Source organism: Phacochoerus africanus, chromosome 2 (genome assembly GCF_016906955.1).
Source record: "Phacochoerus africanus isolate WHEZ1 chromosome 2, ROS_Pafr_v1, whole genome shotgun sequence".
In the NCBI taxonomy this organism is placed as follows: Eukaryota; Metazoa; Chordata; class Mammalia; order Artiodactyla; family Suidae; genus Phacochoerus; species Phacochoerus africanus.
In genome coordinates this window covers 272,126,596-272,145,573 of record NC_062545.1, presented here as the reverse complement: position 1 = coordinate 272,145,573, position 18,978 = coordinate 272,126,596, and the positions used below count along the sequence as shown (strand labels likewise).

The 18,978-nt window shown below is 50.8% G+C and overlaps 2 protein-coding genes across 2 annotated transcripts in view; one reads left to right on the top strand and one right to left on the bottom strand.

Moving 5' to 3' along the window:
- SLC25A25 (solute carrier family 25 member 25) overlaps window positions 1-13,811 on the bottom strand; it is a 45,576-nt gene extending 31,765 nt beyond the window's left edge. Inside the window, exon 1 of the mRNA XM_047768524.1 lies at window positions 12,429-13,811. Within this exon, the coding sequence (XP_047624480.1) occupies window positions 12,429-12,683 (255 nt within the window). The 5' untranslated portion in view covers window positions 12,684-13,811. The remainder of the gene's footprint in view (window positions 1-12,428) is intronic.
- Window positions 13,645-18,473, top strand: NAIF1 (nuclear apoptosis inducing factor 1). The gene is made up of 2 exons (XM_047768526.1): window positions 13,645-14,385; window positions 16,638-18,473. Exons 1-2 carry the CDS (start codon window positions 13,875-13,877, stop codon window positions 17,108-17,110), a joined length of 984 nt encoding a protein of 327 aa, XP_047624482.1. The 5' UTR covers window positions 13,645-13,874; the 3' UTR covers window positions 17,111-18,473.
- The last annotated feature ends 505 nt before the right edge of the window (window positions 18,474-18,978 follow it).

Here is an 18,978-nt window from a genome sequence, read left to right as displayed (position 1 = left end):
TATTTATGAACTGGAATAATATCAGTTGAGGTAGGCTGTGAAAGATGTTTAGTATAATTCCTAAAGCTACAGTTTAAAAAAAGAGAGAGAGGGAGTTCTGTTATAGCTCAGTGGTAATGAACCTGACTAGTATCCATGAGGATGCGGGTTCGATCCCTGGCCCCAGTCAGTGGGTTAAGGATCTGGCGTTGCCGTGAACTATGGTATAGGTTGCAGACTCGGCTTGGATCCCGAGTTGCTGTGGCTGTGCTGTAGGCCAGTGGCTACAGCTCCAATTCAAACCCTAGCCTAGGAACCTCCATATGCCAGTGCGGCCCTAAAAAGACAAAAGAGAGAGAGAGAGAGAAAGTAAGAGGGTTACAGTTAGTAAGCTAACAATAGAGAGAAAAGGGAATCATAAATAATACTCAATGAATGCAACATTGCAAATCAACTATACTTCAACAACAAAAATAAATAAAAATAAATAAATACTATTCAACTGACCCCCAACAAAGCAGAAAGAGGAGTTCTCTTGTGGTGCAGCTGGTTAAAGATGTGGGATTGTCACTTCAGCAGTCTGGGTGGCTGCTGTGGCGTGGATTCAGTCCCTGGCCCAGGAACTTCTACATGCTGTGGGCATGGCCAAAAGGAAAAGAAAAAAGGCAGAAAGAGAAAGGGAACAGAGAACAGAGGGCACACATAGAAAACAAAGAGTGTGATGGCAGACTTACACCCATGTCAATAGCAACAGTAGACGTAAACGGTTTAAATATCTCAATTCAAAGGTAGAGATTGTCAGGCTGCATTAAAAAAGCTGGACTGAGCTATAAATTGCCTATAAGAAGCACACTTTAGAGTAGTTAAAACCTAAAAGAACAGACATAGCAATCCTAAATGTTTTTGCACCACATTACAAAGCTTCAAAATACAGGAAGCGGAGTTCCCGTCGTGGCGCAGTGGTTAATGAATCCAACTAGGAACCATGAGGTTGCAGGTTCGATCCTTGGCCTTGCTCCGTGGGTTAAGGATCTGGCGTTGCCAAGAGCTGTGGTGTAGGTTGCAGACGCGGCTTGGATCTGGCATTGCTGTGGCTGTGGCGTATGCGGGTGGCTCCAGCTCCGGTTAGCCCCCTAGCCTGGGAACCTCCACATGCCACGGGTGTGGCCCTAAAAGACAGAAAAACAAAACAAAACAAAAAACAAAAAAACCCCAAAAATCCAAAAAGCAAAATACAGGAAGCAAAACCCAATGCAATCACAAGTTAAAGGAGACAAACCCACAATTACAATCAGAGATCTCAACAGCCTTCTCTCAGTAAATGGTGGAACAAGTAGAAAATCAGTGAGGACACAGAAGACTTGAGCAATAGTAGTTGGCAACCACCTTGACCTACTTGGCCTTTAAAACACCCCACCAACAAGACGAGAACGCACTTCTTTTTTTTTTTAATTTTTTTTTTTTGACATTTCTAGGGCCGCTCCCGTGGCATATGGAGGTTCCCAGGCTAGGGGTCCAGTTGGAGCTGTAGCCACCAGCCTACGCCCCAGCCACAGCAACCTGGGATCTGAGCCGCATCTGCGACCTACACCACAGCTCACGGCAACGCCAGATCCTTAACCCACTGAGCAAGGCCAGGGATCGAACCCGCAACCTCATGGTTCCCAGTCGGATTCATTAACCACGGAGCCACGACGGGAACTCCAGAGAATGCACTTCTTTTTAAATACACATAGAACATATTCTGGCCCATAAAATAAGCCTCATGAAATCTGAAAGGATTCAACTTGTACAAAGTTTTTTTTTTTTCTTTTTCTTTTTAGGACCACACCCGCAGAATATGGAGGTTCCTAGGCTAGAGGGTTGAATCAGAGCTGTAGATGCCGGCCTACCCCACAGCCACAGCAATGCAAGATCTGAGCCGCGTCTGTAACCTACACCACAGGTCACAACAACACCAGATCCTTAACCCACTGAGCGAGGCCAGGGCTCAAACCTGCAACCTCATGGTTCCTAGTCAGATTCATTTCCTCTGCGCCACGATGGGAACTCAGGAGTCTACAAAGTGTTTTTTGGACCATGGTGGAATTAAATTAGGAACGAGGGAGCTTCCCTGGTGACCTTAGTGGTTAGGAGTTAGTGCTCTTATCGCTGCAGCCTGGGTTCAATCCCTAGTCTGGGAACTGAGATCCCATCAGCCAAAAAAAGCCCCCAAAAACCTTAAAAAAAAAAGAGAAAAGACATCAATGACAGAAAGACATCTGGAAACTAAACATTTAGAAACGAAATAACACAATTCTAAATAATCCATGTGTCAACGAAGAAATCAAAAGAGAAATTGGAAAGCATTTTGAATGGTGTGAAAACACAACACATCCAAACTTGGGAGGCAGCCAAAGCAGTACTTAGAAGGGATGCCTAGAGCAGAAAAGAGAGGTCTCAAGTCAGTGATCTCAGTTTTCCACCTCAAGAAACCAAGAAAAGAACAAATTAAACCCAAGTCAGCAGAAGGAAGGAAGAACTTGGCAAAGAAGAGTCCGGCACCTAAGACAGAGGTCAGTGAAAATCTATTCAAATGCATACTTTACCATTTTTTTTTTTTTTTTCTTTTTAGGGCCTAGTCGGATTTGATTCTGCTGCCCCACAATAGGAACTCGCCCAACTTTTTTTTTTTTTTTTGTCTTTTTGCCATTTCCAGTGCTGCTCCCACAGCATATGGAGGTTCCCAGGCTAGGGGTCTAATCAGAGCTGTAGCCGCTGGCTTACACCACAGCAACGTGAGATCCGAGCTGTGTCTGCAACCCACACCGTAGCTCACGGCAACGCTGGATCCTTAACCCACGGAGCGAGGTCAGGGATTGAACCCACAACCTCATGGTTCCTAGTCGGATTTGTTAACCCCTGAGCCACGACGGGAACTCCCCAGCACTTTTTTTAATTGAAAAAGGCAGCCAGATTTTATTTGACAGAAAGCCCAGCTGATCTGACTTGAAAATGAGGACTGCCTTGGCCAAGCAGGTTATGTGGTGGGCAATTTTCACAAAGTGAATCAGTCAAATCTGCAAAATTCTAAGGTTTTGACCAAAACTGAAACTGAAACCAACAAACTAAAACTTTCAAAGCAGATATTCCATGTGCCAGAAAGTATATCCTTGGCAGCTACTAAACTTATGACCAAAATGGTTAGATGTTACTTAGTGAGGTGCAAGAATTTGTTTTTTCAAGTTCTTTTAGGATGGCACAGGAACAAAAGAGTCTGAAGGATCTCTTCTATACAGTGATAGTGACGATTTGCTATTTCAGAGGCACCATTGTGGCAAGTGACTATCCTGGCCTGAAACGAGTCAACTGGCGAATATAACTGCTTAGACCCTGGGTGCTGTCCTGTGCCGTCCCAGGGCAGCAGGGGTTTCAGGATGTCAGGCAGGGTGTTTTTATTTGGCCTTGCCATTGGCATTTGGAAGTTCCCAGCCAGGGATCGAACCCTCGCCATAGCAGTGACCCAAGCTGCTGCAGTGACAATGCTGGATAAGGATTAACCCACTGAGCTACGAGAGAACTCCCAGGCAGGACTATTGAGCAGCCTCCTTCCCCAGGACTCAACCCACACTTAGATGATGAAGGGGAGCCAGGCGCTTTCCTCATTAGGTTCGGAAGATGACAAAACTGCATAATGAAAAAGGTAAACTCTTTCCATTTTAGGAAGTAAAATCAGAAAATCTGGCTTTGGCAAAAGCTCTCTGACGGGGATTCCTATGCTCGTGGAAAAGAAAAGTGCACTGCAGAGAAATCAGTCTCTTGGACGGCTTATTTCTTCTTGGTGAGAAGCCAGTCTCCGCCAAGGTCCCAAGTTCAAGGCCAATGCCTACTAACAAAGACCTCTTTTTCTTTTCTCTAAAAGAAAGGCAGGGGTGTATAAAATTAAGCCTAGGATTTTGAGAGGTAGCACGTAAATTAAAAGACCTGTAGAAACAGGAGACAAAACAGAAACACAGCACAATTTCTCTTATTTTCCTGCTCTTCTCTCTTTCTCCTTTCAGGTTTAGTTAGAGGCCAAGTGCAAGAGGAAGGGGGAGAATATGATATTGAGGCTGATGTGTAAAAACCCAATCACCGAAATGGATCAGAAAATTCTCAACCAACACAAAACTGACCAATGAGAGCCAAACCCCCCTGCCCGTGTTCCGCCTCTGTCAGCAGCCACGCCTTCCTTATTCCCTCCTTCTCTTCTCTCACTTGAGAAGGCAAATCTGCAGATTATTAAAAGCAACACTAAAAGGAGTTCCCTGGTGGCTCAGTGGGTTAAGGGCCTGGCGCTGTCAGTGCTGTGGCTCAGGTCACTGCCATAGTGTGGGTTCAGTCCCTGGCCTGGGAACTACCGAATGCTGTGGATGCCGCCACAGACAGGTAAATAAAGCAAAACTACATGTTTGTGGTTTCTTAAGCTGATTTCAGGATCACACTCTAAGACAGAGATGTCTAAAGGAGTGCGAATGGAGCTGCCACCAGCTGCTTGCTCTGTCCTCTTCAGAAGAGAGAGGAGCCCAGATACAGGCGTGAAACCCACCGGATGGACAGGCTGCTTTCAGCAAATATACATCAGAGCTGTGCAGGGTGCGACGGGGAGCTGGGAGAATTCTGTCTAAGAATGACTGGTTTTATTGACCAAACCAGCACTTGGAAACAATTCAGAAAAGGCATTTTTTTACCAACAGAACTATCTTCCAGATCCTATTTCTTTCTTTCTTTTTTTAATTTTTTATTTTCCCACTGTACAGCAAGGGGATCAAGTTATCCTTACATGTATACATTACAATTACATTTTTCCCCCACCCTTTGTTCTGTTGCCCAGATCCTATTTCTACTGCTTCTACAGGTTAAGGAAGAGACTCTAGCAAAAAATACACCCAAAAGGAAGAAAGTCAGCCATGTCCTTAAATACATCGCTAAGGCACACGGGGATGCCACCTCTCCCGAGAGAGCTTCCAGGGAGCCCTGGGTAAGCCCTTTAACCCTCTCTGGACTGGACAAACCTCGAAAACCCTTCCAGTTCTAACATCTAAGGGGGTCGAACTCAGTCCAAGGCTATCAACCAAAAGCAAGTGGGATGGTGAAGCAGCCAAGAAACTGGTGAAGGTGGCCGCTCTAGCGGCTGGTTGTAACCAACAGGATGCTTTAACTGTGTCAGACCAAAGACAAGGATTTAACACGGGTGCTTACTCTCAGTGATCAGAACTACTTTCTGTACTCCGCCCCCCCCCCCAATTTTTTTTTTTTTTTTGCGAGTTTTCTCACACCATGGGGGTGGTTTTCCTTGTGTTGAGTAAGAAGCATTACACCAGATTCCAGTCGAGGAGGAGGGAGGGCTGGAGGAATGAGGCCACGAAGCCACAGGGGTGGATGGAATGTAGGAAGCTTGACAAAGCTGCAGCAGGAACAGGGGCAGCCACAGCCTCCAGGTGCCCCTGGACCGGGGGGAAAATCAGCCATGACTCATGTCCTTTCCGAGCTTCCTGGGCAAGAGTTTAAGGCAGATAAAAAGCTCCTCGGGTCCTACCTTTGTTATTCATTTACTTTAAAGGAAGGTGCATCTTTAAGACAACAACTTGTGTTTTGAGGCCTAGTGTTGGGTCTTTGACAGCCCAGGGTTAGGAAAAGTGCCCCTGTCATTCCAGGCACATTTCCTGAGCACCACTGGGGCTCTTAAAACCCTGGGCTGGTGTCTTGCACAGACGCGTCCACCCAAACTGTGAACATAAAGGTTGCAAAGGGTTAAGGGCTAGTTAACACCTCCAGCCCTGGCAGGAAGGAAGGAGGCGGCGTATGTTGAGCTAAATTGAGCGGAGTCCAAATCCTGGGTTCCACCACCGCCTTTGCCTTTGGCCAGCCTGACCTCTGATCTGAGCCTTGGTCCCACGTCCACACAACGAGCTTAGCGCAATGATCTCCAAAGGCTTCATTTAATAAGGTTCTACTGGAAGCTGCTGTTTCTACAACTTCCGAGTGAACTCTGTATTTGAGAAGAGATGGTCCCTGGCTCATGAAGTCCCTGCCAAGAGCTGTGCTCACAGGGGCTCACTGCCATCCCGGGGAAACATCTGGGCCCAAGACGTGGTTATGCTGTCAAGTGACACCACCACTTCAATAACTTTTCAGAAATCTCCTGCCACCAGGAATTCTTTTTTTTTTTTTCCCCTCTTTATAGTCGCACCTGCAGCAGATGGCAGTTCCCGGGCTAGGGGTCAAACTGGAGCTGCAGCTTGCAGCAACACGGGATCCTTAACCCCCTGAGCGAGACCAGGGATCAAACCTGAATCTCACAGACACTACGTCAGGTTCTGAACCTCCTGTGCCACAACGGGAACTCCACGAATTCTTTTGGTTTTGTTTTCATCTTCCCAAAGGCTCTAGGACCCAGGCTTTCCACAGCCCTGGCAGCTGATAGAACCGCTGGGCTCACCCTGGGTGCTACCCACCCTTCATTACCCACTGCCCCCAGGTGTTCTGCTTCCTTCTCATCTACTTTTCACCTGAGCGACCCAAGAAAAAAATGTAGCTCATTACAACCAGCTCTGGGCAGCTTATTTTCAACGACTCAGTTGCGGGAGGGGGGAGTCACTTTGAACACCTATGGGTCAGACCCTGTCCCAGGCTCTTTATGTACTTACTCTAATTCGATCCGGGATAAGGAGACTGATAAGGAGACTTGGAGAGGTTCCGTAATGTGTTCAAGGTCAAACAGCTTACAAGTGACAAAGGCAAAAATAAATACTTGAACACAGGTTTATATCGCAAAGTCGGTACTGGGTTTTGTTTTGATTTGTTTTTTTCGGCTGCCCTGCAGCATGCGGTTCCCAGGCCAGGGATCAGATCTGAGCCACAGATGCAACCTATACTGCTGCAGCTATGGCAGTACCATCTCATTTAGCTCAGATCCTTTAAGCCGGGCCAGGGATGACACTTGCCTCCAGGTGCTGCAGAGATACCACCGATCCCGCTGTGCCATAGCCAGCGGGGACTTCTGTATTGGGTTTTTATTTTTTATTTTATTTTATTTTATTTTATTTTTGTCGTTTTAGGGCCAAACCTGCGGCATATGGAAGTTCCCAGGCTAGGGATCCAATCAGAGCTGTAGCTGCCGGCCTACACCACAGCCACAGCAACGCGGGATCCCGGCTGTGTCTGCGACCTACACCACAGCTCACAGCCACGCCAGATCCTTAACCCACTGAGCGAGACCAGGGATCGAACCCGCATCCTCATGGATCCTAGTCGGGTTCATTAACCGCTGAGCCACGAAGGGACCTCCGAGGAGTTCTCAGAGGAGGGACCTTGAAAGGGTGGACAGTGTACTGTGTGACAAATGCACAGTAAAACCTACTGCTTTGAGCAGCAGCAGCAGCAGAGATGATAGGATGACAGCTGTTTTCAGAGAGGACAATGGTGTCACTTTTCCGTGCTGTTCCTGAAGCTACCCTTGAGGCAAGTGAAGGGCAGATGCAAGCAGGCAGACTTCGGGCTGCCCTAAGAAAGAACCCACCAGCACCCGGACCAGGTCCACCAAGGAATGCACTATGGACCCATCCCAGACTAAATTCTTTGGTTCTGCCAAATTCACATTAGGTAAAAGAAGAAATGGGAGGTCTCACGTGGCGCAGTGGGTTAAGGATCCAGTGTTGTCACTGCAGCGGCCCGGGTTCCACCCTTGGCCCGGGAAACCCCACATGCCCTAGGTGCAGCCAAAAAAAGAGAAGTGGTTAAAAATAAAAAGGCTGCTGGGCCACTTTGCTGTATAGCAGAAATTGGCACACCATGTGGATCCACTATACTTTAACAAAAAATACATAAAAAGTCAGCTGAGGTTTAGTTTAATGAGACTGCTCCTCTCTGAGTGCAGCTGTGTCCACTGAATTCATCCTGCGGCTGTGTACTCAGCTGGACTAGAAAATGAATACCAGCAAAATATTTGTTTCTCTCATTCCCCTGTGGTTTCTGTGAGGCTGGAACAATTGATGGCTCTTTGAACATCAGAGGAATTCATCCAACTGAAGCTCCACATCGGGCCCACTCTGAAATAGTCTTACTTTTTTTTTTTTTTAGTCTTTCCTAGGGCCACACCTACAGCATATGGCGGTTCCCAGGCTAGGGGGTCTAATCAGAGCTGTAGCTGCTGTCCCATGCCACAGCCACAGCAATGTAGGATCCGAGCCGCGTCTGCGACCTACACCACAGCTCACGGCAATGCCGGATCCTTAACCCACTGAGTGAGGCCAGGGATCAAACTCAAAACCTCATGGTTCCTAGTCGGGTTCGTTAACCACGAAGCTATGATGGGAACTCCTGGAATATGCTCACTTATTACTTGGTCTTAGGATCAGGGTACCTGGCTCCATCTGTCCAGATATCAACTACTTTCAAAAAATATCTCCTTGGGAGTTCCCGTTGTGGCTCTGTGGTTAACGCATCCGACTAGGAACCATGAGGTTGCGGGTTTGATCCCTGGCCTCACTCAGTGGGTTAAGGATCCGGCGTTGCCGTGAGCTGTGGTGTAGGTCGCAGACGCAGCTCGGATCCCGCGTTGCTGTGGCTCTGGTGTAGGCCGGTGGCTACAGCTCCGATTGGACCCCTAGCCTGGGAACCTCCATATGCCGCAGGTGCGGCCCTAGAAAAGGCAAAAAGACAAAAAAAAAATAAATGAATAAAAATATCTTCTAGTTGACTTGATGATAATCCTTTGAAGCCAGGAATCAATTGTACAACCATATACTACAATCAGTTTCATAGATGAACTCAATCCCACCTGCCAATAGCCATTTTCCTTTTTCTGATGGGTCACTCTATTATACACCAAATTATGTTTACCCCTCGTCCATGGGAAAGGCTCTTTCTTCTGTAGACCCTCGTATCTAAGTCCAGCTATTTCGGTAAACACCTGCCCCACGAATGGCCAAACACTGAAAAGGTATCGAGTTCAACAGGGCTGTCCGATTAAGCAATACCAATGTGATATCAATGACTTCCACTCAATTATTTCAAGTCACAGAGGCCGGCTCCTGGACCTACTGCTCCCCTCAAGGAGATTATTAGGGCGGGACCGACTCTCCTTTTTGACAGGCTAATCTCTGGATAATCGGGATACCTATTTCGGGAATAGATGTGGTTCTAAACGGGAACTCTCCCGAAAGCCCAGTTTGTGATGCTCAGACCGGATGGTGCAAGTGTCTGAATCAGCAAACTCAAGCATCTCATCTTTCAGAATCCCCACCAGCATCACACCCCGGCCCCTTAGGAGAGCTCAACAAGCCTCAGCTAAAGGAAGAACTGTTGACAGGTAACGCAGCTTGTGTTCTTTCTCTAAGTGGCTGCTCCAGTTCCAACCTATGTTTTAAATTTGTTTGCAGGCAGAGATTTTTATTTACCCACATGAAAATGCCTAAAATAGGCAGTGCTATAATTAGCTCTAGCGAGGGTCACTTCCCAAGGTTGTTACTGTTTTTGTCATGTCTTTCTCTGTCTTTAATAATCTCTTCCCTTCTTTTGTCCCAGAACAGGCTTCTGGCTCACATGTCTTTTACGGTAAAGAAAAGTCCCCTGGCTGCCTGCCATCAGTTTCTCTCCCCACTGCCATTTTAAATAAAGCTTCCCTGATGGTCCCAATTTCTTCTAAAACCAAAGCAGATGCCAAAAACTGCCGGTTCATGTCTCAAGAAAGCTTGACCCAATGGTAGTAAGCTAGACTTTGTGTAGTCACGAGGCCTGGGTTTACCCATCACCCACTGATAAGCACTCACAAACCCCAGCATCTCAGACCAGTCCTGGGGGGGCGGGTGGGGATGGGGGGTGGTCACACGAAGCGGCTGCCAAAGGTTGAGGTTGTGTTTTTCAATGCCTATTCCCATGGCAGATAAACCCATTTTGAACTGAGGGCCCCAAATTCTCTTTGACTTTGCTGGTTCTGCAAAATTACATTACTTTTTCTGCATTAGCTAATACTGATACTATTTGCAGCAGGAAGTGGTATGGAGGGTTCACAAGCCAGGCTGTCTTCCTGTCGCCCAGCTATTTACAAAAAGGCAGGTTCTTTCTCTAATACTTCTTTTTTTTTTTTTTTCTTTTTTGGCTGCCCCAGGGCATATGGAGTTGCTGGGCCAGGGATCAGATCTGAGGCCCAGCTGTGACCTAAGCCACAGCTGCATCAAGGATCCTTAACCCATTGTTGTCGGGGGAGGGGGGGGGGGGTGTCGAACTTGCACCGATCCTGTTGGGCCACATCGGGAACTCTGTCTTTCTCTAATACTTAAAGCATTCGTTGCAGGACTAGCTCTTGGGCTCCTTCGCAGGGAGTAAACGAATCAAATGGATTCTCCCCAATCTCTCAAAGCTGTATAATTTCACATTCACAAGCTGAAGGAGTTGTAGAAATAGTCAGAGTCCATATTAAAGCCACACGCCAAAAGAATAAACAGGAATTTTTTCAGATGATAGAACTTAGCCACAGAGTTAAAGATTTTAGAGCCAATGTGGCCCCCGCAAGGGGCTAGGCTCCCTTTGGTTAATCCAAAAGGTTTCCTTTCAACCTTGGAAAGGAAAACCATCACTTCTCCCTATTTGCCCTTAGACACTTACTGCCAAAAACAAAAACCCAAAAAACTGGATTTGGACCAGTATCAAATGTGCCATGAAGGGAGTTCCCATTGTGGCGCAGCAGAAATGAATCCGACTCGTAACCATGAGGTTGCGGGTTCGATCCCTGGCCTCGCTCAGTGGGTTAAGGATTCAGCGTTGCGGTGGCTATGGTATAGGCTGGAAGCTACAGTTCTGATGCTACCCCTAACTTGGGAATCTCCACATGCCGCGGGCGAGGCCCTAAAAAACCAACAAAACAAAACAGAAAACCAAACGTGTCATGGATCGAGGGAACACTGGAATTCCAGATGAGGCACAAAGCATGGTGTATACACTCCTGAAGCCAGATGCACAGATGTGCCCGGTGGCAAGGTGGCAAACACCAGGTGCCCACATTCATGAAAGCAGTAAGGGTCACCCAGGCACAGGCACACACCTCCCTGAGCCCAAAAGGCACAGGCCCTCTGAGTTTAGCCATCCTGTCTTTCCAAGTGACTTACTCATCAGTTATGGATTGGAAAATATCCAGCTCACAACAACATTCTGCATAAAACTTGTGTTCGAAGATTTTTTTCTGTTTTTTTTAAACTTGTCTCTCCACCTCCCGGACTTAACCCAGTGATTCTCTCTTGCACAGGGTTACCCTTGGTCTCCTAGGCTGATCCTAAGTAGGTTATACATCTTGGATGTTGAGCCAAGATATTTTGGACATGAGTTTAAAACACTTCACGTTAACCTACCCAGTCCATAAAACTGGTTGAATTCACAGGGATTGGACCAGATGTTTCCCCACTCTTAGCTCTGAGAGATTCTCTAATTGCGCTGTGTATAAACAGACCAAAGGAACAAACTTCGAAGAGAAACAGGTTACTAGGTAAAGGGCTCATTAGTTTTCCTCCAGGTTTATAAATCGGGCTAAGCCATAATAAAAGAACCATGTGGAAAAGGACAGCCACAGCTACAAAGTCAGACGGAGAAACATACCATGAGAGACAGAAGGGAGAGAAACAGCCTCTGCTTGAGGTTTTTAATACTGAAAGGACAGCACTTCTCTGTCTGCCCTTCCTCCTTGGCTGGGAGCCTATTGGAGGACAAGAGTAACAATACCCCCTCCTGGGTGGGTCACATTTTCACTTTTAGGAAGGATTTCCCCCTAAATTCTTTCATTCTAATCTGCAACCCTGTAAGAGATCACAATTCCATCTTCTGAATCAGCGTGTCCACGGGGATGGCTCTAACTCCTGAGAATCATCAGTTCTCAACACCCCCAGATTCATCAGAAACCCCAGTTTCTATTTTTTTCTAACTTCCACATGCTTCTGAGAGGAACCAGATCAGGGCCCACGGGCGGCATGGAAGGGAGCGGGAGAGGCGAGTGAGGGGTGTCCCTGGAGGAGGATGGATGAAACCATTAATGAAGGGTAGAGGGGAGCATCAAAGCTTACTCTTGAGGTCAGAAGGTGACATAAGGCAGACTTTTGAGATTTGACCTTCTACTTTGGGGAAAGCCCGACCAGAAAGGGGCCTTTCTACCATCAGAATGTCCAGAGAGTGCCCACCTGTACCCAGGAAGAGCCTTTCCTCCTGGCCCAAGAGCCCACAGAGGTCAAGAAGGAGCTCCACTCCCACCAGAAAATGGGGTGCCATCTGTCACCCAGGGGGTCCCAGCCCACCCGAGAGGTCATCCACCAAGACCTCCAAGCTCCAAGGGATTGCCCAAGAAGGCGATGGTGCAGACCAGACCTGTCACCTGGACCTCCCGAAGGTGCTGGGGAACGAAGGGAGTCCCCTCCCCGCCCACGCGGACAGAGCTCATTGCCTACCTGGAGCTCGCCCTCGGTGCGGTGCAGTCCCAGGCGCCGAAGCCCCACTGCTAAGTCGTTGACACACAAGCCGCCGTCGCGGTTGACGTCGAGAGTCTGGAAGAGGCTCCACAGGCGCAGCTGGTGGTCCGGGCCCCCGCAGACGGCGCCGCCGCACGGGTCTACAGACGCCGGCGACGAGGCGGACGAAGAGGCGGCGGCGGCGGCGTCCGGCGGCGGGGAAGCCACGCAGCGGCACAACACACTGCTCACCATCGGGCGCGAGGCAGGGGCAACGGGCCGGCGGGGAGAGCACGAAAGATACGCGGGTGTCCCCAGACACTGAGCGCGGGCTCAGGGATGCCGGCAAACTGGCCGGATGGGCGGCTTCCGGGAGCCCGGCCCCGCCTCTCGCCGCCTGGATGGTCACGCCCCCAGGCACGACGCCCGCCAGTCATAGACCCGGACGGCCACCTAGAGAGGCGGAGCCTCCCCAAGAACTGCCTACGCGGCCCTGGACTTACCCAGATCAATGGAGAGGGCGGGGCGATCTCCGCTCAGCCAGGGGCCGATTCAAACTGAGGGAGGTGGGGATTGGCTGGGTCCGGCCGAGAGAGGAAGTCACGCTGTGATAGGCACAAGTCTTGTGATTGGCAGGCAGAAGGTCCCGTGTCATATTTCCATTGAGAAACGTGGTTTAGATGAAGGAATCGTAAAGATTGGAGGAGCTGTCCTATTCGTAGAGATTGTAATATCCGGTGGGAAGTAGGATTTACGTGAGGAGCAACTGTGAGATGCGCTTGCAAGGCAGAATTTGCGCACCTGGATGGAATTAAAAATTAATTGGCCAACACCTCAAGGCCGCAAGCACTAGAGATCCTCAGGAGGCCGAGTTTTGGTAATCTAACTCCCTAAACCGCAAATAAAAGAGCTGAATTTAACGGCGCAAAACTCGTAAAACTGATGATTGAACGACATGACTATTTTCCAATGGAAATGAATTAAGGCTAGATTAGGTGGAGCGCTCTGTAGCGACAGACACGCCTTTAGACCAATCATCAGCCCAATTTCAGTAAACAGGCGGGCCCTTGGTTGAATGACAGATGGAAAGAACCAGTGAGCGACGTAATCTGTGAGCCTCGGCCAACCGGGAGGGTGGGTCCCCTGGAGAAGCTCTGGGAGGCGGGAAGAGGGGAAGTGGGCGGATCTCCGCACATCCCGGCGGAAGAGGCAGATTCAGGAAGCCATTACGCAGCTGGCTGGCAGCGGCTGAGCGAGTCGGAGCTGGGCCCTACGCAGTTTGCGTAACGAGGGGGGTTACCAAAGGCCTGGTGCTTGGCCTTGGACAAGCCCAGCCTATCCTCTGTAGGAGGGGGTGGGTGAGGAGCGAGGCTAAGGGAGAAGAGAAGGGGAATTAGGGCGGGTAGGGGATTATAATTTCTTTAAAAAGCGGGGTGGGGAGAGGCCATGGCTGTCCCAGCCAAGAAGAGGAAGATGAACTTCTCTGAGCGAGAGGTGGAGATCATCGTGGAGGAGTTGGAATTGAAGAAGCACCTGCTGGTGAACCACTTCAACGCCGGGGTCCCTCTGGCTGCCAAGAGCGCAGCATGGCATGGCATCCTGAGAAGGGTCAATGCCGTGGCCACCTGCCGCAGGGAGCTGCCCGAGGTCAAGAAAAAGTGGTCTGATCTCAAGACCGAGGTCCGTCGCAAGGTTGCCCAGGTCCGGGCGGCTGTGGAGGGTGGTGAGGCCCCAGGGCCCACTGAGGACGACGGAGCCGGTGGGCCTGGGACAGGTGGTGGCAGTGGCGGTGGTGGCCCAGCTGTAGCCCCCGTACTGCTCACCCCCATGCAACAACGCATCTGCAACCTCCTGGGCGAGGCCACCATCATCAGCCTGCCCAGTACCACAGAGATCCACCCCGTGGCCCTTGGACCCACAGCCACTGCAGCCGCAGCCACAGTCACCCTGACACAGAGTGAGTGACCTCTCCCGCCCAGTCTGGCGAGCCTAAATGGGAAGGGCCAGCAAGAGCTGGGGCAGCCCAGGGAAGGTTGGCTGCCAAGGGTCAAAGGTCAGATGGGAGCCTTGGAAGACCATGAGGCCTTCTAAGAGCTCCGCAAGCAGAAACGATCTTGTTTTTTCTGGGACTTCCTCAGCACGCAGTCTGGACTTCTGACAGGCTGGCTTGCTCTCCACGGTGTGGCCACCATTCGTGTCCATGACTGAACTATGTGGTCCTTGAAGACAGAGACCCTGTTTATATCCTCACAGGACTTATCACAGGGCCTGGCACACTGTGGGCAGGCAGGACCTATTTGTTGAACCAATAGGTGGATGGACATCGATTCTGGACAAAGACATTCCAGTTTCCAGGGTGGTGAGCATCCGTCGGGCACTGCTGAGGAGCCTCATGGTTCCTGGTGTTATTCTGCTCCTCTGTTCACGCCTCAAACCTTAGCGCGATTCTGTGCCAGACCCTGTGCTCGGCGCTGGGATTACCAAGGTGTCTAAGAGATGGGCCAGTTATATTCTAGTAGGTCAGATAAGACACATATGTCGATAATGGCACTGTCAGTTGGGAGGCCCTAAGAGCTCAGAAGAGAAAGGGGGCTTCTTGGTGGGGGTGGAAGCACACAGTAGATGTTGGCATTAAAAAGGGGGTGGAGAAGACTCACCTTTTCCTACAGGCTTTTTTTTTGTCTCTTTGCCATTTCTTGGGCCGTTCCCATGGCATATGGAGGTTCCCAGGCTAGGGGTTGAATTGGAGCTGTAGCCGCTGGCCTATGCCAGAGCCACAGCAACACGGGATCTGAGCCGCATCTGCAACCTACACCACAGCTCACGGCAACGCCGGATCCTTCACCCACTGAGCAAGGGCAGGGACCGAACCCACAACCTCATGGTTCCTAGTCGGATTCGTTAACCCACTGAGCCACGATGGGAACTCCTTCCTACAGGCTTGAAGGCCCAAACAGCCCAGCTAAAATGCCTTCAAGCCTACAATGCACAATGAAATTTGTTGGTTGGACTTTTTTGTTCAGTTTGCATGGGTGACTGTTTACTGCTCTTTGTGATGGGCTGGGAACTGCATTGGTCAGTGATTCTCAGTGGGGCTTGAGGGAACTGGCTGTATGTGTGCCATCTGCCCCCAGTGTCGTATTTCTCAAGGACGTTGAGGTGGAAAAGGGGAGCGCGCACTGGTCTAGATCAGTTGCTGTTGTGGAACGGAAGGCTCTTTAGGTATTCCATTGGCCAAGGTGATTAAGGAACCAGGAGACCTTTCTTGGGTGCTTTAGCTGCTGGCTTCCCACTCCTGCTTCCTTTCGCCTTGGCCGTAAGAGACATGGAAGTCAAGAAAGCACCGAAGGTGGTGAGACCAGTGTGGCTGCAAACCGCTACCATCGAGGGTCCCACCCAGGATGCCTGCCGTGTGCTGGCACTTCGGGGAGCATGTGACCTTTCCTTCATTAGCCAGAAGCAGCCCGGTGGGTGATTATGGGCACATTGGCCTCTGGTACTGGGGAGACCTGGCTTTGCTGCCTGGACCTGCTGAATGAGCTGTGTGACCTTAGGCGAGTCCCTCCATATTTCTGTCTAACTCCTCTCTTTGAGAATGCAGGTGACACTACCTTCCTCTTGGTGTCATTATGGGGATTCATGGAGCTAATGAGTGCAAAGGGTTAGCACAATGCCTGGCACATAGTAGGTCCTCTACGTGTTTGGTTTTTTTTTGTTTGTTTTTTGCAAGTCCTAGCATTAGTAGGTCTGCTTTTGCCAGATCTGGGACTGGTCCTTTGGTTATTAAGTGGATTAAGATTCTACGGAGTTCCCATTGTAGCTCAGTGGGTTAAGAACTTGACTAGTATCCATGAGGATGTGGGTTTGATCCCTGGCCTCACTCAGTGGGTCAAGGATCCCTCGTTGCTGCAAGTCTCTGCAGAGATTGCAGATGTGGCTTGGATTTGGCGTTGCTGTGGCTGTGGTGTAGGCTGGCAGCTCTGATTTGACCCTCAGCCTGCAAACTTTCATATGCCTCCCTATAAAAAGACCCCCCCCAAAAAAATTTTTTTAAACCCCTTAGATTCTAGACTTATACATAAAGGGCTATAAAGCCAAGGGAGGCCTGAATTCCCCAGAGCAGGGCATGACGGCCTCCTGCCCCTCCCACGTGGCCAGCCTCACTCTTTCTAGAAAGTGACCTGCCACTGCCTTTGCTCTTCCCCACAGTCCCGGCAGAGACCACCTACCACACGCTGGAGGAGGGAGTGGTGGAGTACTGCACGGCTGAGGCGCCCCCGCCCCTGCCGCCCGAGGCCCCCGTGGAGGTGATGGCCCCGCACGCTGACGCCTCGGTCAAGCCACAGGCGCTCAAGAGCCGCATAGCCCTCAACTCCGCCAAGCTGATCCAGGAGCAGCGGGTCACCAACCTGCACGTGAAGGAGATCGCCCAGCACCTGGAGCAGCAGAACGACCTGCTGCAGATGATCCGCCGCTCCCAGGAGGTCCAGGCCTGCGCCCAGGAGCGCCAGGCTCAGGCCATGGAGGGCACCCAGGCGGCCCTGAGCGTCCTCATCCAGGTCCTCCGGCCCATGATCAAAGATTTCCGCCGCTACCTGCAAAGCAACATGCCCACCCCTGCCACTGCCTCTGACCCTGGACAGGTGGCCCAGAACGGGCAGCCTGACGGCGTCATCCAGTGAGGGCCGGGGTCCAGCCAGCCTTCCACCGTGAGTGGATGACACGCCGTGGTCTTGCAAGTGGGTCGTGTGGTTGGCCTCAGGCTGGGACCCGCCCCGTGGACAGCTCCCAATTCGATAGACATTTAGGGGTCCACTGTTTCTGAGGCTGGAAGGAGACTGGGCAGAAGAATGGGTTGGGTTCCTAGGACTCAAACTCTCTTACCCCTGCCCCTTGAACTGTCCTGCAAAGAGCCTGAAGATTGGCTAGGTGGGTGGGGGTCGGGTGGCTGGTGATGGGACCCAAGTTGGCATGCGCCAGGGCCTGTGACATGACCCAGACTCAGACCAGGACCACTGCAAGAAACAGTCTCTCCCTAGCGGGGGGTGGGGAGGGATAGGGTCTCACAGCCGGGCATCTGCGCTGAAACACCCCCTCCGTCGAGGTGCCATCTTCCGGAGTAAGATAATGTCAGTAGCTGGCGGTAGCACCATAATATCTCCTTCCTCCCTTGGGAGGCAGACCGACGTGTGGGCCTGAGGAGGAAACCCCACCCTTTCCTCCTTGTCACTGTGCCTCAGTTCTCAGGGGACTCTAGTTAGCGCCATGCTCTTCACCCACCCAGCGCGCCTGGGCACAGCAGGGGCCCCTGCATGACACCCAGGCTGCGGCCCATCAGGAATGCTGGGTGTGGTGGGGACAGCTTGGCCGCCGTCTGGTCTTCCACTGCGACCCCGGGGCAGCCCTTTGGTGGTCTGTCCCAACGGCTTTTGACTCAGGTCAAGCATCAGGCTTTGGGTGCTGTCAATTTTCTTTGCTGTCCCACAGCAGCAGCTCTGAGGCGACCTGTGGGCTCCTTCCAGAAGGCTTGCTTCAAGCCAGTGGTATTTATTCGGTGCATGAACCTGCTCTGGGAAGGCCTCCAGGACTTCGGAGGGCCGCTCTGGCCACGCCCTTCCTCCTTTCCGCTCTGCTGCCTGGGTGTTTCCCAAACTCAGTGCAGAGAAACACCTGCTCAGCATCCTCCCCCCGTGACTCCCTTCTCACCGTGTTCAGCGCCTCGTGTTTGTGTTCTCGGGAGACCTCCACCCACTAGTTGGAGGAAGCTGAAGGCCTGGTTGGCCCTGATGGGTGCGGTGAGGGAGTTGAAGGAGACCTACGAAGTGGGACCTTGGACTTTTGTGCTTGGGGAACAGCAGACCAGTCTCGGGGTGCTGACAGAGGTGGTGTTCCCTGTTCCGTCTTGACACTTTCTCCCCATTTGTAGAGACTTTACCCAAGTGGCATTTGTCTGTTTTGTCTGCAGAGCAGCCACAGTCCCCAATCATTTCCTGCTTGCCTTTTCTTTTTCCTTTTTTTTCTTTCTTTCTTTTTTCTTTTTTGGCTTTTTAGGGCTGCACCTACGCATATGGAGGTTCCCAGGCTTGGGGACTAATTGGAGCTGCAGCTGCCGGCCTACACCACAGCCCCAGCCACACGGGATCCAAGCCGTGTCTGCAACCTACACCACAGCTCACGGCAACACCGGATCCTTAACCCAGTGAGTGAGGCCAGGGATCGAACCTGCAACCTCATGGTTCCTAGTTGGATTCATTTCTGCTGCGCCATGATGGGAACTCATCCCGCTTGCCATTTTGCTGCCAAGGCCTTGGCCTCCCGTGACCGATGGTTACAACTCAAGGCTCCAGAGCTCAGCTAAACAACGAGGTGCTGCCCTTCTGGGCACGTTTAGAATTGCCCAGCTCCGCTCTTGCATTTATGGGAAGATGCCCCCAAAGACAGTTGGGTGGTGACTGCCATACTATCAACCTCTCCGTGGGGGGGCGAGGGCAGTGCCAGCTGCAGAGCATTGGAGAGGAATCAGACTGGTAAGGGAGCCGGGTGGCAGAAG

Bases quoted from the DNA above. Each gene is read 5' to 3' on its own strand.
- NAIF1 (XM_047768526.1), top strand. From the start codon at position 13,875: ATGGCTGTCCCAGCCAAGAAGAGGAAGATGAACTTCTCTGAGCGAGAG. The intron at 14,386-16,637 runs GTGAGTGACCTC...TCTTCCCCACAG, and splicing joins CACAGTCACCCTGACACAGA to TCCCGGCAGAGACCACCTAC.